The 15,283-nt window shown below is 48.3% G+C and overlaps 1 protein-coding gene across 2 annotated transcripts in view; it reads right to left on the bottom strand.

Annotated features, from left to right (window-relative positions):
• The window catches only part of znf385c (zinc finger protein 385C), a 202,686-nt gene that overhangs the window by 52,686 nt on the left and 134,717 nt on the right, over nucleotides 1–15,283 (bottom strand). Inside the window, exon 1 of one of the 2 annotated variants that reach the window (XM_036938247.2) lies at nucleotides 14,630–15,180. The exons of the other annotated variant lie outside the window; for it this stretch is intronic. Within the exon in view, the coding sequence (XP_036794142.2) occupies nucleotides 14,630–14,639 (10 nt within the window). The 5' untranslated portion in view covers nucleotides 14,640–15,180. Of the gene's footprint in view, nucleotides 1–14,629; nucleotides 15,181–15,283 lie in introns of those variants that run through there. 2 annotated transcript variants of the gene reach the window in all.

Here is a 15,283-nt window from a genome sequence, read left to right on the forward strand (position 1 = left end):
GTCGCCGCGGCAGCAGCTATGTAATTGTGCATCCTTTCAAAAGGAGTAGAGAGGGCCTCAGCCACCTGCCGGCGTGGCGATAAGGACAGATACCCAATCACTTGAGCAGCAGAAAAGTACACAGCCTCCTGGCATCCTGATGCCTCTCGTTCGCCTGCTCAGATACCTCTCTCTCTCTCTCTCTCTCTCTAACTCTACATTAACCCACCATAAAGGGTTTGCTTTAGGTTAACCATCACTGCTTGGTTAAAAGAACCTGAAGAGAAAAAAATGATCAAAAGGCAAGAGAAACAGTTTCTCTTCTAGGTAATATGACAGTGAAAAGCAGTGGCGATGAAACCCTAGTAGATCCGTTAGAGGGCTTTGGAGATGATGCCGTGAGTGAGGAATATATTATGGATGGATATCTTACAGGAAACAGGCATCTCACAGGTTCAGGAAGGGCTATGAGGGTTGGGGTAGGGGGAAAATGCAGGGAGAGAGGGCCATGTACCGGGGGAGATGGGGTGCAGGACGGGGAGAGAAGGGAGAGAGAGCCTTGCTCATCAGCCCAACACTGAGCGACATTTGCAGTAACCTTTCCCCTGGCTTTTACGAGCCGGCGCAGGAAAAGCAGAGGCACAGATCAGTGTGACTCGCCAGAGGAAGAGAAGCACCAGGAATTTCAAACACATTTCCCCATTTCCCCTCAGCAAAACCCCAGAGACCACTGATAAACACTCACTTCTATATTAAACCAAAATAACTCCATTAACTCCTATCAGCTGTACAGCCACGGTCTGTATCAACAACAGAACGCAGAGAATAACTTTAGGAACTGTTTAAGGACACAGCGGAGCAGATATGTAGTGTAGGAACAGAGAGATAAGAGGGTGGGAAAAGAAAAAGAGTGAGAGAACGAGAGAGAGAGAGAGAGAGAGAGAGAGAGAGAGAGACACACACACACGAGACAGAAATAACCAACTGCCTAATGGTTCTTAAGTCTAGTCAAACATAGAACACCACATGGGATTTGTTTGCTTTAACTCGGCTGGAGTAGAAAAGTGAATCACAGGAATTCAGTCTGGTTCAGTTCAGTCAGCTTGAACAATGGTCCCCGACACCTGATAGCCGAGGAATAAACCTCACGCGCACACACATCACACATGCTCACACACTCTCAGATGAATACAGAGAGAGGGGGGGGGGGGGAAGACACACACATCACACATGCTCACACACACTCAGATGAATAAAGAGAGAGAGAGAGAGGGAGAGAGCAGGAGAGAGAGAGGGAGAGAGCGGGAGAGAGAGAGAGAGAGAAAGGGGGAGAGGGAGAGAGTGGGTGAGGGAGAGAGAGAGAGAGAGAGAGCGAGGGAGTGAGAGAGAGTACGAGAGAGGGAGGGGGGGGGGGGGGACACACGCTCCGAGTGATGCATGGGATTCACCTTCAGGCAGTGGGGGAGGTAGATAGACACTTTGTCCCTTCGGCAGCCCACTCCTGGGTCTGACAAAAAAACAAACAGCTGAATGATATAGTGAGCTGTCCCCTCCGGTTCCAGAGGTAGAGAGTGGAACCACAGAGCTGAGACACCAACTACAAAACGCTCCATCTCTCGCTCTCCCTCTCTCTACTCTCCCTCTCTCCTGTTCAGCCACGGAGGCCTTTGCAGATTTCAAAGGGAGATAAATCCCAATTGAAAGCCACTGGAGTGTTCGCAAGCGTCAAATAGTGCCACCTACCAGGGGAGCAAGGGAATACGATGGAATAAAGAGATGGAGAATGAGCTTGGGGGTCATTGGGAGGGACACACACGGTAGATTAAGTCCTCATCCTGTGTAATCTTAGACTGTGACTCCCTAGGGGACTGGACAGACAGAGGGAAACAGTAACAGAGGTAAAGCCTACAGACAGATACAGGACATGTAACTATGTGGCAGTATGTTCTCCTTGAACAAGACACACACTACCATGATACAGATACAGTCTGATAAAGAAGATGACTTAACACTGGAGTGTTACAGCCCAGCCAATCGTCCATAACCTTTGACCCCTAGATAACATATGTCAGTAAATTTCACCTAATCCAGACTAAACCTGATCAGACTGGCCCCGCCCGGTGGTCTCCCGAGACAAAGAGGATTAAGGGGTAAATCTACTGGACTACAGCATGACTAAATGGCTGGGGGTCGGACACACACACACACACACACAGAAAGAGATACCTCTATAAAGCCCAGGTTCACTCTGCAATGTCTATAGGACTAGCACAGCCACGACATTTACTAACTTCAACATCCTGTTTTTGCAATACAATTATTTCTGTTACAGAATGTCCTTCTCTGTTTGTCTTGACCCAACCCCTAATGATTATCTCTGTCATGACCTCTGACTCACTCTGTTGATTCATCTGAAGAGAGGGAGAGGGGTGGTCAATGGGTTGAACTGACTGATGCCTGGGTCGAGACGGATACTAAGCCAGCTGTCTCCAAGCACAAACACAATATTCTAAGGTGTGATCTGGGTCTGAAACCATTTGGTCATCCATACCACTGTATCTCCTTAAACTCTCCACCACAATGCATCTCAATACACCCACCCACCAATTCACACACACACACCAAAAGCACAAAGCCACAGCAGCTTGGCACAATTTTGATTATGCTAAACAAACAAACCGTGGATTTGATTGTAATAATGAGCTGCTGATTTTAACTGGTGAGTGGGGGGGTGAGAGGGGCGCTTGGAGTGGGTGGGGCGCTTGGAGTGGGAGGGGCGCTTGGAGTGTGAGGGGCGCTTGGAGTGTGAGGGGCGCTTGGAGTGTGAGGGGCGCTTGGAGTGTGAGGGGCGCTTGGAATGTGAGGGGCGCTTGGAGTGGGAGGGGCGCTTGGAGTGGGAGGGGGCGCTTGGAGTGGGAGGGGCGCTTGGAGTGGGAGGGGCGCTTGGAGTGGGAGGGGCGCTTGGTGTGGGAGGGAGCTTGGAGTGGGAGGGAGCTTGGAGTGGGAGGGGTGCTTGGAGTGGGAGGGGTGCTTGGAGTGGGAGGGGTGCTTGGAGTGGGAGGGGCGCTTGGAGTGGGAGGGGCGCTTGGAGTGGGAGGGGCGCTTGGAGTGGGAGGGGCGCTTGGAGTGGGAGGGGCGCTTGGAGTGGGAGGGGAGCTTGGAGTGGGAGGGGAGCTTGGAGTGGGAGGGGAGCTTGGAGTGGGAGGGGAGCTTGGAGTGGGAGGGGAGCTTGGAGTGGGAGGGGAGCTTGGAGTGGGAGGGGAGCTTGGGGTTTGTGTGATCACAATTTCCCCTCACTGATGAATTCACACCTCTCTCTGTTAGATGTTCTGTCTGGGTAAATGTCTGGCTGTCTGCTGGGGTCAAACCACCAGAGGTTGAACAGATGCAACATTGTACAACACTTCACCCTTGTTGATTTCTATCAGCCCCTTTCTACTATTCTACCATCCTCCTGAATAGAATCATCAGCCTCATGGAAAAAACACAGAGTCATTCGGGGGGGAGGGAGAAGGGGCGGGGGAGCATTTTTTTGTGTTACACTGGGTCCAACAACTCTCGCAGTTTCCCAAATGTTCTCCTAGGACTGCAGGTACAGCGGTGCAACTATGCCTGGGGATGGGAGGGGGGGGGGGGGGGGGGGGCGTCAGAGCAGAGTGGGCACACTGAGGAGCAGCTGGCTGGGCAGGGTCGGAGGCCAAGGAGGCGTGGGCGACGGCGGGGACGATGTGCTCGGTTGCACTGCAGTTAGGGCCGGGCTGTAGCCTACGTCTCATTCCTCCAGCCTTCCCTTCAGAGAGGGAAACAAAGTGGAACGATACCACAGAGAGCAGAACTCCAACCAGGTCAGAACAGAGCTAGAACCGATGACATGATATTGTATTACCAGGCTCTGCCCTGCTCTCTGTCACAGACACACAGTCACACAGAGAGCAAGACCGCAGCACACAACGCAACACAACACAATACATTAATCCAGGGGCCAAGGACTTAGGACACCATGAGAATCACTACACTGAGACTGACCCAACAGAGAGTAGCAGCGTAAAAGAGGGGTTGCCTGTCAATACCTTTGCTGTGGTAGAGAGGACATGCTACCAGGGGCCTCTTCACAGTCCCATGATCACATGGAACGCCCATCTCAAATTACTCAAAGCAAACATTAACATGACCTTTTAAAAACAAATGAAACAAGAAGCATATACCCTATCGGACCTAGCTGTAAGGTTTACGGTCATGTTTTTAAATGTATGGAAATAGTATTTTAGTCTGTAATGTCTTTTTGTGTCTGACCCTATGCATGCTAGAGGCTGGCGTCGGCTAATGGGGATCCTAATTGAATCTAAAAAAAAAAAGCTGTGGGAGAGAGGAGACAGGAGCCTGTAGGTCGGACAGGGCTTAGTTTACACAGCTACTGAGTCAAACACAGCCAAGGATAATCTACTGTGCCCGCCAACAAATCCACTCCACAGTCTTAATCAATTCCCTAGACAACCTCCTTCACAACACACAGGCAAGCACGGGAAAACACACACACAGACGCGCGCACACACAGACGCGCGCGCACACAGACTCGCGCGCACACAGACTCGCGCGCACACAGACGCGCACACAGACGCGCGCACACACAGACGCGCGCACACACAGACGCGCGCACACACAGACGCGCACACACACAGACGCGCACACACAGACGCGCACACACAGACGCGCACACACAGACGCGCACACACAGACGCGCACACACACCTGAAGTGAGGGAGCGAGATGATTACCTTGTCCCACTTAATCGCAACTGCATTATACCACTGTCCTCATATGATTATGTGTAATCACAGAAATGTCACGTTAAAATTGCAAGAAGCAGAAGAAAGGTTTCAGCCGCCCTGAGTCGCCTGTTTTTCTTGTGTGTGTGTGTGTGTGTGTGTGTGTCTACGTGATCTACACACATACATGAGATAATCTCACATGAATGTCATTAAAAAAAACAGCCACATGCTTAAATAAACTTGGCACTCTGCATGTTTGAACACAATACGCACGCATGCACACATACAGACACCTCCTCCCCCCCATACACACACGCACGCACCAACAGTGTTGATAAAAGCCTATCTGCTTTGGATAAAAGGCATTCCTTATCAGCTTGCTCATAAAGGAGCTGGAATAAAGGTATTTACTCCAATGAAAGAAGCGGCTTTACTACTCCTTCAGAATGGACTATAGAGAGAGAGAGAGGTGGGGAGAGAGAGAGGGGTGGGGAGAGAGAGAGGGGTGGGGAGAGAGAGAGAGGGGTGAGGAGAGAGAGATCAGTGGGGGAGAGAGAGAGGAGTGGGGGAGAGAGAGAGGAGTGGGGGAGAGGTGGGGAGAGAGAGAGGGGTGGGGAGAGAGAGAGGAGTGCGGGAGAGAGAGAGGAGTGGGGGAGAGGTGGGGAGAGAGAGAGGGGAGAGGGGTGGGGAGAGAGAGAGCAAGAGAGAGAGAGGGGTGGGGAGAGAGAGAGCAAGAGAGAGAGAGAGGGGTGGGGAGAGAGAGAGAGAGAGAGCAAGAGAGAGAGAGCAAGAGAGAGGGGTGGGGAGAGAGAGAGGGGTGGGGAGAGAGAGAGAGTAAGATGGGTGGGGAGAGTGAGAGCGAGAGAGAGAGATGGGTGGAGTGTTGCTAAAAGAACTGATGGATGGGAGTGGCTCTTATCTGGCACAGAATGTGTGTGTGTCCCTGTGTTGAGGAGGTGTGTAGCACACATAGAAAACGGGTATGTGTGTGGGTTGTATGTGTGTAAAGCATGTGTAGAAGGTGTGTGATTGTTTAGAGTGCACATGAGGTGATACAGTGTGTGTGTGTGTGTGTGTGTGTGTGTGTGTGTGTGTGTGTGTGTGTGTGTGTGTGTGTGTGTGTGTGTGTGTGTACAGTGCGTTGTCTGTCAGTGCCCATGCTAACAGCTGGCCCTGTCTGCATAGTGAGTTGGCTGGCACATTTCTGCAGCAGGCAGACAGCAGCGCTGGGCTGGTCTGGGAGGCTGGGAGCTACGCTAGGCGCTAGGATAACCCACTTCAAAGAGAACCATTGTCACACACTAATGTGCAGAATGGCAGCCAGCGCTGCAGAAATCAGCATACACAGAGACTGGATGTTCTCTCTGAGCCCCTCACTGTGCAAGTGAGGGGGAGAAAATGGGAGGGGGAGCATAACCACGGGAAGCAGGGGTGTTGAGAGGGCTGCAGGACCCCCTGAAAAATAGAAATTAAAAATATAGATTCATATAAAAATATATATTTTTAAATTATTCGTAAAAATAATGCAATGCGCCTTTAATAGTCCTGTATTAGTGGACCGGTATAGCCTTCTGCAGCACTAGCGCAGGCAAAAATATTTGTCCAGGCCCTCCCACCTCCGTCGTCTAAAAAGAATCGGAGCACGCCTACCCCAAACTACTTCCCACGGCTATGAGGGGCAGAGAGAGAGAGAGTGGCTTGGAGAGAGAGATAGAGGAGAAGTTGGAGATAGAGGGGATGTTGGAGATAGAGGGGATGTTGGAGATAGAGGGGATGTTGGAGATAGAGGGGATGTTGGAGATAGAGGGGATGTTGGAGATAGAGGGGATGTTGGAGATAGAGGGGAAGGGCTACAGGGTGAAGATGAGAGACAGACAGAAAAAGAGAGAGAGAGACAGACCGGAGGAAAGATACATAAAGAGTGTTGAGAGTGAGGGACTGGTTGCTCAGGAAGAATAATACCATTCCAACACTAGTCTCCATGTCGTGGTTAGGCTTTTCCAACGCCGTTGAGTCACCAGGCTCTCCAGACCTGAGAGGTATAGAAGGAAGGTGGAGAAACTCAGAGGAAAGACACTTGCGTCAGCCTTACAGTGGCTGATGTAGGCTCTTTCTATTGCTATTTCTATAGCTAAATAATAACAAAGGAGAAATGCCGATCACAATGAGAGCCTACCGTATATCCAAACTGTTCTCCGCTCTGAGACACAAGATAGTTAAAAGCCACTCACACCGACTCCCTGTCTAATAGTACTGCAGTAGGACTATATTTTACCTGGGTTGAAACAGTATGACTGACCATCATAGCAAGGTTGATAAACCTCTGTGTACTGTCTATGCATGTGTGTATGTGTGTATATCAGAATGAGGATGTTTCCCGGCTAACACATTTGGTTCCTTGTAAGTTAAGGGAACGTACGTTTTTTGTTTCCCGTTGGTTCTGGGAACAAAGCCATAGGTTTCCTGACCGGTAGAACTGAATTTGTAAAAAAAAATTCAGGGAATAGAAGTGAAAATTTGGCCTGTTCTGGGAACACAAATGTTTAAGTTGCAGGGAGGATTTGAGAACGTTTCACTATATGGTTTCCTGGAAGTTTTCTTGGGAGGTTTGTTTAATTAACGTTCTGAGAACGGAAATTATATTTAATTACCTTTAAATAACCAAACGAGAACATGTTCCAATAAGACTTTTAATAACACTGTTAGCTTAGGTTAACTGTTTTGAACTCCAAGCACAAATCAAAATGAATTTGCTTAGGCATTAATCATGCAAACTCATTTCATTTTTGATTGTAACCCAGAGTCAGTGAGATTTGAACCTATGATCATCTGTTCTCTATTCATGGAATTAGTCCACTGTGCCACCAGGATGGAGCTAGAATGCTTTTTAAAAACTCATACAAAGCTGTTCATTTGAGTCTATTCAAACAGGCCCAATTTCAAAGGAAACAAGCACTCGTTAAGATCAGGTGTGTGGGCGCGGCCAACACACCTGAACACATTTAACAAGATGGAGGATAGTGCTCATGCTGAGAACGGAATCTATATGTTTTTAAATAACATTCTTTGAACTTTAGTCATGTTTTCTTGTGGTTTTTATGGAAAGTTCTCTTAATGTTTTGAGAACATGACTTGAAATAGAACCATAAGGAAACGTTCAGAAAACGTTATCCTGAAATACTGACATTTGCAAATAAGGACTATATGGTTCTCAGAACGGTGTGTGCTAGCTGGGTAGTGTCTGTGTGGTGTGGGTAGAGGACCAGGGCAAAACATTTAATTCACCGCAGGTCTAATTAATCCAGAGCGCAGTGGGCTGTTAAATAAATACTCCTGAGATTACAGAGCCAGTACAGGCAAGCTGAGGTGAGCAGTCAAACAGCTAACAAAGCTAACAGATCCACCAGTTCATGAGTCCCAAACGGCACCCTATTCCCTATGTAATGCACTACTTTTGACCAGGGCCCATTAGGCTCTGGCCAAAAGTAGTGCACTATATTGGGAATAGGATGCAATTTGGGACACAGCCAGTGTGCCTGTGCATACTGGTGGCTACCGTCATTTACACACAAGCTGCACTCTATTTTGTGCAGTGGACCCCGGAGTATTCCAGGTCAGTGCCTGAGAGATACCCACATGGTCGTGATGGCTGACCTCCCTGGTTTTGATGGTACGCCCCCAATCTTTAAGGGTCGGGGAAGTTAGACTGCCTGGTGTGATGACCAAGAAACACATTGGAAGAGAAAGAAAGACAAATTCTCTCTCTCGTCTGTTGTCAAGGTCTGTCCTCTCTGTTCCTCCTCTAACTAAATGTCTCAAAGTCAAGTGGAGGACGAGTCCCCCTCTTCACTTTAAAAGAGCAAGCTGCCTCTAGGAGACGGCAGCTGACAAGAGGTTGTGCAAACACACACACACACACTCAGGCATATAACACAAATGAAAAGGGTAGCCTATATGCACGACACACACACAGTAATAGGCTGAGTTGTTTATCATTTTTAGCCTTGGAGAATTAGGGGCTAAGTGGAGTGCCTTTGGTGTTCAGCATTCAGCACTGTTGTTCCAGGGAACATTTTTAATGTTGTCAGATCCCCTGCTGGGCTCCCCATATGCCTCCCATAAGCCCTCCCCCCAGCCTCCCCCAGTACCTAACACACAGTCATCATCACGTCACTTCAGCAGGCAGGCCAATCAAGCCCACACTGTCACTTCACTGTAATGACTGTCACTCACACACTGTGGCAGAGCCCCGCAGTGGAACCGGGCCAGAGGGGCTCACACACACACACACACACACACACACACACACACACACACACACACACACACACACACACACACATGGAAAAAGAGCACACTCATGGGCACATACAGATGTATGACGCACTAAACAACACTAAGAAACACTCAATAAGAAGAGAAAAATAGGGAGAGAACATAGCCTGGCTTTAAAGCCCCTGCAGGGCCATCATTAGTTGACTCAACTATACAACCCCACCGCCATCCCCCAGATCCATCAGAGCATAGGAAAACATCACCCAGCATGCATCTCTGCTGGGACTAACAAGGTAAGTAACTCCGTGTCGTGTTAGGAGGGATGACAAAGAGATGCAGCCAGGCATTAGATACAGAGAGAGAGAGAGCAGCACCTGGACCTGGGGGCTCTAACTGGATAAAGGGGGTTGGGAATCAGCTCCTACCCAGCTCACCCCCTGTCCATACACAACCATGAGGCATACAGAGCAGGGCAAGGCCCCTGGGGTGATGGAGGTAGGATAGCCTGGTTTATGTGTGTGTGTGTGTGTGTGTGTGTGTGTGTGTATTGGTTGGTTATTCTATCCTTCTGGGGACCTAATATCCCCAAATGTCTCCACAAGGATAGTAAAAAGGAGGAAAAGTCTCCCTCGAGGGGACATTTCCCACATCCCCATGAGGACATTTTAAGCTTAGGGGTTAGGGTTAGGGTTACAATTAGGGTAAGGGGTTAGGTTTAGGACAAAGGTTTAGAATTAGGGTTAGGGTTATAGTAAGGGTTAGGGAAAATATAATTTTCAAAGGAAATTAATTTAAGGTCCCCAATAGGATAGAAGAACTAAACGTGTGTGTGTGTGTGTAGGAGGGTTGGGAGATCAGGAGGTGGAATAGCATAGAGGGTGAGGTAGGATGTGTCCTGTATATTTTGTCTCTCTGTGTGCATAGTGTGCTGGCCCTACAAGGCAGGTGGAGCTGGGTTAAGTCATAATGAACTGGAGAGTTGGAGAGCTGCCACTGCCAAGGCAACCATGAGGGATGGAGGAGATGGGAGGTCCAGAAAATCCATTCATCACGCCTGTCTCTGCCTCAGCCTCTGTCCATGTCCCTGCCTCAGCCTCTGTCCATGTCCCTGCCTCAGCCTCTGTCCATGTCCCTGTCCCTGTCTCTGCCTCTGTCCATGTCCTTGTCTCTGCCTCAGCCTCTGTCCTTGTCTCTGCCTCAGCCTCTGTCCATGTCCCTGCCTCAGCCTCTGTCCATGTCCCTGTCTCTGCCTCTGCCCATGTCCCTGTCTCTGCCTCTGCCCATGTCCCTGTCTCTGCCTCTGCCCATGTCCCTGTCTCTGCCTCTGCCCATGTCCCTGCCTCAGCCTCTGTCCATGTCCCTGTCTCTGTCCATGTCCCTGTCTCTGCCTCAGCCTCTGTCCATGTCCCTGTCTCTGCCTCTGTCCATGTCCCTGTCTCTGCCTCAGCCTCAGTCCATGTCTCTGCCTCAGCCTCTGTCCCTGCCTCAGCCTCTGTCCATGTCCCTGCCTCAGCCTCTGTCCATGTCTCTGTCCATGCTGTCCAGGAAAACCAACTGTCTACGGCTGCCTTACCACACACACACACACACACACACACACACACAGCCACACAGGCCACAAATCCCACGTCACATACCCTGTGATGTTAGTATGTGGAGTATGACGATGTGAGAGCTCGGAGAGGGAAGTTGGTGAGAAGTGAACTATGGCATTCAGACAAACTCTTATTTTTCTTCAGTCCAACAGTCCAACAGCCTTTTAATTAGCTCCACTGATTTACACCATGAACACCTGGGGACATCAAACAGTCATGCAATTACCCAACGCTACAGACAGACTGGCCTTCCACACCGCCTGCCTGGGAACAGAACAGAATGGACTGGACTATGGAACACAAGTAGCCTATGCCTGGAAATGTCCATCATAGATTATATCACTGTCTATAGCCATGATTGTGTAAAGCACATTCATAACACAAGACTTTTAAATGCACTTATGAATGCACTAACTGTAAGTCATTCTGGATAAGAGCGTCTGCTAAATGACTCAAACGTCAATGTAAAATGGGTGTACTGTGGATTACAATAACACTGAAAATGACATGGATTTAGTCAATAACAATAGCGGGGCTATATACAGAGTCAATGTGCAGGGGCACCTGTGTCGAGGTGCCCCCTGCACATTGACTCTGTATTAGGCCCCGCTATTGTTATTTACTGCTGTTCTTTAATTATTTGTTATTCTTATCTCTTACTTTTTTTTTTTTTTTTTTTTCTTAAAAACTGCATTGTCAGTTAAGGACTTGTAAGTCAGCATTTCACTGTGAGAAATACAATTTGATTTGATATGGCTCAGGCATCCATTCTAAAGACAGGATGTAAATATGGGCACGTTTATGTTCTGTTCACAACCCTGTCAGTCAGGGTGCGACCAAATGTATCTATCTATCTATCTATCTATCTATCTATCCCACCCACCAATCTATCCACCCATCTATCCATCCAGAGGGTAACCCTACCCTGTAATTACCCCTAGCCTGGCCTAGCCCCGGTCTGGGCCCCTGTTGACCACACATTAACCCTGTCCTTTCAGCTCCCTCCCGTTTCCCTGATCCCACAGATAAGAGCAGCCGAGGAGAAGAAAGGAAAGAGTCTCCTCCCAAAGGCACTGACAGGCAGGGCTATAATCAGGCCTTCTGCAGCCTGGGGGTAAGGTGGGAGAACAGGTATGGGGTGGGTTGAGGGTCACACAGTGACAGTCAGACCACAAACCTTTCCTCACTCACACAAGACCATGGTGATGTCATTGGACAGTCAGTATATCCACAAGGAACTGTGTGTGTGTGTGTGTGTGTGTGTGTGTGTGTGTGTGTGTGTGTGTGTGTGTGTGTGAGAGAGAGAGATCCCGCTGTGCCCCACCAAACTGTGTCTGAAAAGTGCCTGTGTTTTTATGCACCACAGTCTGATGGTTGGGGTGATTTCAGTTTATGACTTGACCGATGCTAGAGGGTGAGGGTCTAGGTGAGAACAGAACAGTAAAATAGACCTCCTAAATACTCCACCATACATCTCCTTGGCAGCTTTGTGCTCCACATGCATCTGTCTCCCCTGTAGGCCTGCCACGAAGGCATTACGAACAGGAATAAAGATCTGGAGAAATGCTAATGGTAACCATTTTCAGGAGTCATCAGCGCGTTTTACCGAAGCCATTTTAAGAGCTAGTGCTGGGATATGTGAGCACCCCGCAATCTCAGTTAAAGACAGATCCATCAGCCCTGGAGGGGGCCCTGTGTGTGTGTGTGTGTGTGTGTGTGTGTGTGTGTGTGTCAGTGTTCGTGTATGTGTGTGTCAGTGTTCGTGTATGTGTGTGTCAGTGTTTGTGTGTGTCAGTGTTTGTGTGTGTCAGTGTGTGTGTCAGTGTGTGTGTGTCAGTGTGTGTGTGTCAGTGTGTGTGTGTGTCAGTGTGTGTGTGTCAGTGTTTGTGTGTCAGTGTTTGTGTGTCAGTGTTTGTCTGTGAGTGTGTGTCTGTGTCAGTGCGTGTGTGTGTCAGTGCGTGTGTGTGTCAGTGCGTGTGTGTCTCTCTCTCTGTCTCTCTCTCACTCTCTCTCTCTCCATCTCTCTCTTTCTGTTGGGCTCCGTGCCTGATACATGCAGAGACAGAGTTGATGTCATATAGGACACATACATTCCAGTTGGGACTCTGTCAGGGCAGTAAAATGGCAGCAGAGCAGTTTTAGGTTAGTGGCCATAATTCTACAAGGCAGTGTAGCCTATAGCACTGCAGTGTACTCGGCCATACAGTACATCTGTCTGTCCTCTCTCTCACACCCCTCACACAACCCCACTACCAATACACAGACTGCCTCAACGTTGTCATGGGTTGCAGGATCAAGTTTAGAACAAATGGCAAAGTCCTCCATTTTAGAGTGGACTGATAGGGTCATAAATCTTGTTTCAGTTTCTCAGAGTCAACCGTGATGAGATCCAGAGGAGAGCAGTAAGACAACCAGTCAAGGTTGCTGCAATGTTCCTGTAACCTTGGCCTATAAGGAACATAAATAGGGCAGGTGGCTCCTATGTAGAGAGGGCAGGTGGCTCCTATGTATAGAGGGCAGGTGGCTCCTATGTATAGAGGGCAGGTGGCTCCTATGTATAGAGGGCAGGTGGCTCCTATGTATAGTGGGCAGGTGGCTCCTATGTATAGTGGGCAGGTGGCTCCTATGTATAGAGGGCAGGTGGCTCCTATGTGTAGAGGGCAGGTGGCTCCTATGTGTAGAGGGCAGGTGGTGGCTCCTATGTATAGAGGGCAGTTTCTATAATAGGCTTTAGTGATTGCTTAATGGTGTGATACCCCACAATGCAAATTGGCCAGTGTGTGTTGATCAATGATTTGCTGTCTATTTAGTAGCCTATTTGTCTTTCTCAAAGTAAAAATCCTCAATACTATGCAGACAATCGATAAATATATACTAAATCTATATCTTAAATTACAAAATGTAAGAAGTCCATCAATTATTATTGACAATATAAACGAAATTGATTAACCTATTGCAATAGCCTATTCCACAGTATAGGAAAAAAAGTATATAGTTGAAGCGACTGTGAGTCGTTGAGAGACCAACCCCCCCCCCCCCCCCCCCCCCCCCAGCAGCATTGAAGATGCAGAATCCCGGAGAGGACCGTCTTTAATTAAGGCAATCATTCACTTTCAGATTTCGTTTCTAAGGTCTAACATGAATAATGACGTTATTAGAGTTAACCAACAAGGAGCCGCGTGGTTTTTCAAATGCATTAACGGAGCGCTTTCTGTATATATTTCATTCAAGCATTCACAGGTACGAGACCGATAGCCTACGCACCCGGCAAGTTGAGGAGAGATCAACTCAAGCTCAACATCAAAACAGCAGATACATTCATATTTGTTGAATATAAAGTTTGGTATACACTGGATTCGTCCTTGAAGATAAATCACATGAGAAATGTTCAAATATAAATATCATTCCAAAAATGGGATTCATTCTGCGGTAGCCTAAGAGTTTGTCCCAAAAGGGATCGGTAGTCTACTTTCGATAGCATGTCAAATTTGAACGAAAACTCACATTTTAACTGTTAATAGAAGGAATACATATGATGCAGGCTTAACGTCACCGATGATCCACAACTCCGAACTTGAAGGAGATTTTACGGGATCATTGTGCGCAATCTTCGGGTCGCTGCGGTATCCTACACTTCCAATGGTCTGGCAAGACAAATATTCCACTTGTGTACAAACAAATAAATTCCATAGACTACAGTTACCACCCAACACTTCACATTAATCTGCGTCTGAATTTGACTGTCCCTCATACATATTTGAGAATTCAACTGCGCACTGGTCTTGCCGCTAGTGCGTACAACTTACAAAGCTATATTTATATAAAACATTGTCATAATTTATATAAAATGCACGTATGTTTAAAAAGGCTAAACCGACCAGTGCTCGAGTCAGGTGTTCTATATGCCCGACCGTGGGCTACACGTCTCCAGAAACTAAAGAACCGAAAGCGGACCCTCGAAGCCACATCAGCGCGCTTTCTGAATAAAAAGGTAAAAAACTCGAGACTTACCGATCAGCATCGTGCGTCCAGGACCGAATAGACTTCGCTCCAGCTCGGTGTTTCACAGCGCGTAAATATTACGCGGTATCCCCAGAAAAGAAGTGCATGCAACGACGCACAAGATTCATATGCTCCGCTCCGGGAGTTTAAACAAACACAACTAAAAGAAGCGACTGCTATATATTCGGCCCTATTTCCCAGTCTCTGTCGCTCTCTCTTTGTAATCCTCGGGGACAAATCCCAACAGATCCCAACTACTGCAACTAAGGAAGAATGATACACATGCTCCTCAATTAAAACCCATATTGATCTGCTGCTCGGCGTGGCCCGAAGGAGGCGAGGGAAGGGGAATGCAGAGATGAGGGGTTGGTTGCTTGCAACCCCCCCCCTCTCTCTCTCTCTCTCGCTCTTTCTTTCTTGCTCAGCTGGCCGACGTTTAACCTGAGCGGACAGCGCAAATGGGAAAATAAGCTGGTGTTATTTTAACAGCGCATATTGTCTCTTAGATAACGGTTCCGCGATGACGGCTTTGTGAAACGACTACAAGAGTAATGTCACTCTCCCTGATGGAGGGAGGAGCCAGGTCAAGGTGATCATTTATACGTATCAATCACACATTTACAGCCACACCAGACATCCCATTGAGTGGCTAAACGGTGAAAA

The sequence above is a fragment of the Oncorhynchus mykiss genome, chromosome 12 (genome assembly GCF_057628025.1).
Source record: "Oncorhynchus mykiss isolate SJ-2025 chromosome 12, ASM5762802v1, whole genome shotgun sequence".
Lineage (NCBI taxonomy): Eukaryota > Metazoa > Chordata > Actinopteri > Salmoniformes > Salmonidae > Oncorhynchus > Oncorhynchus mykiss.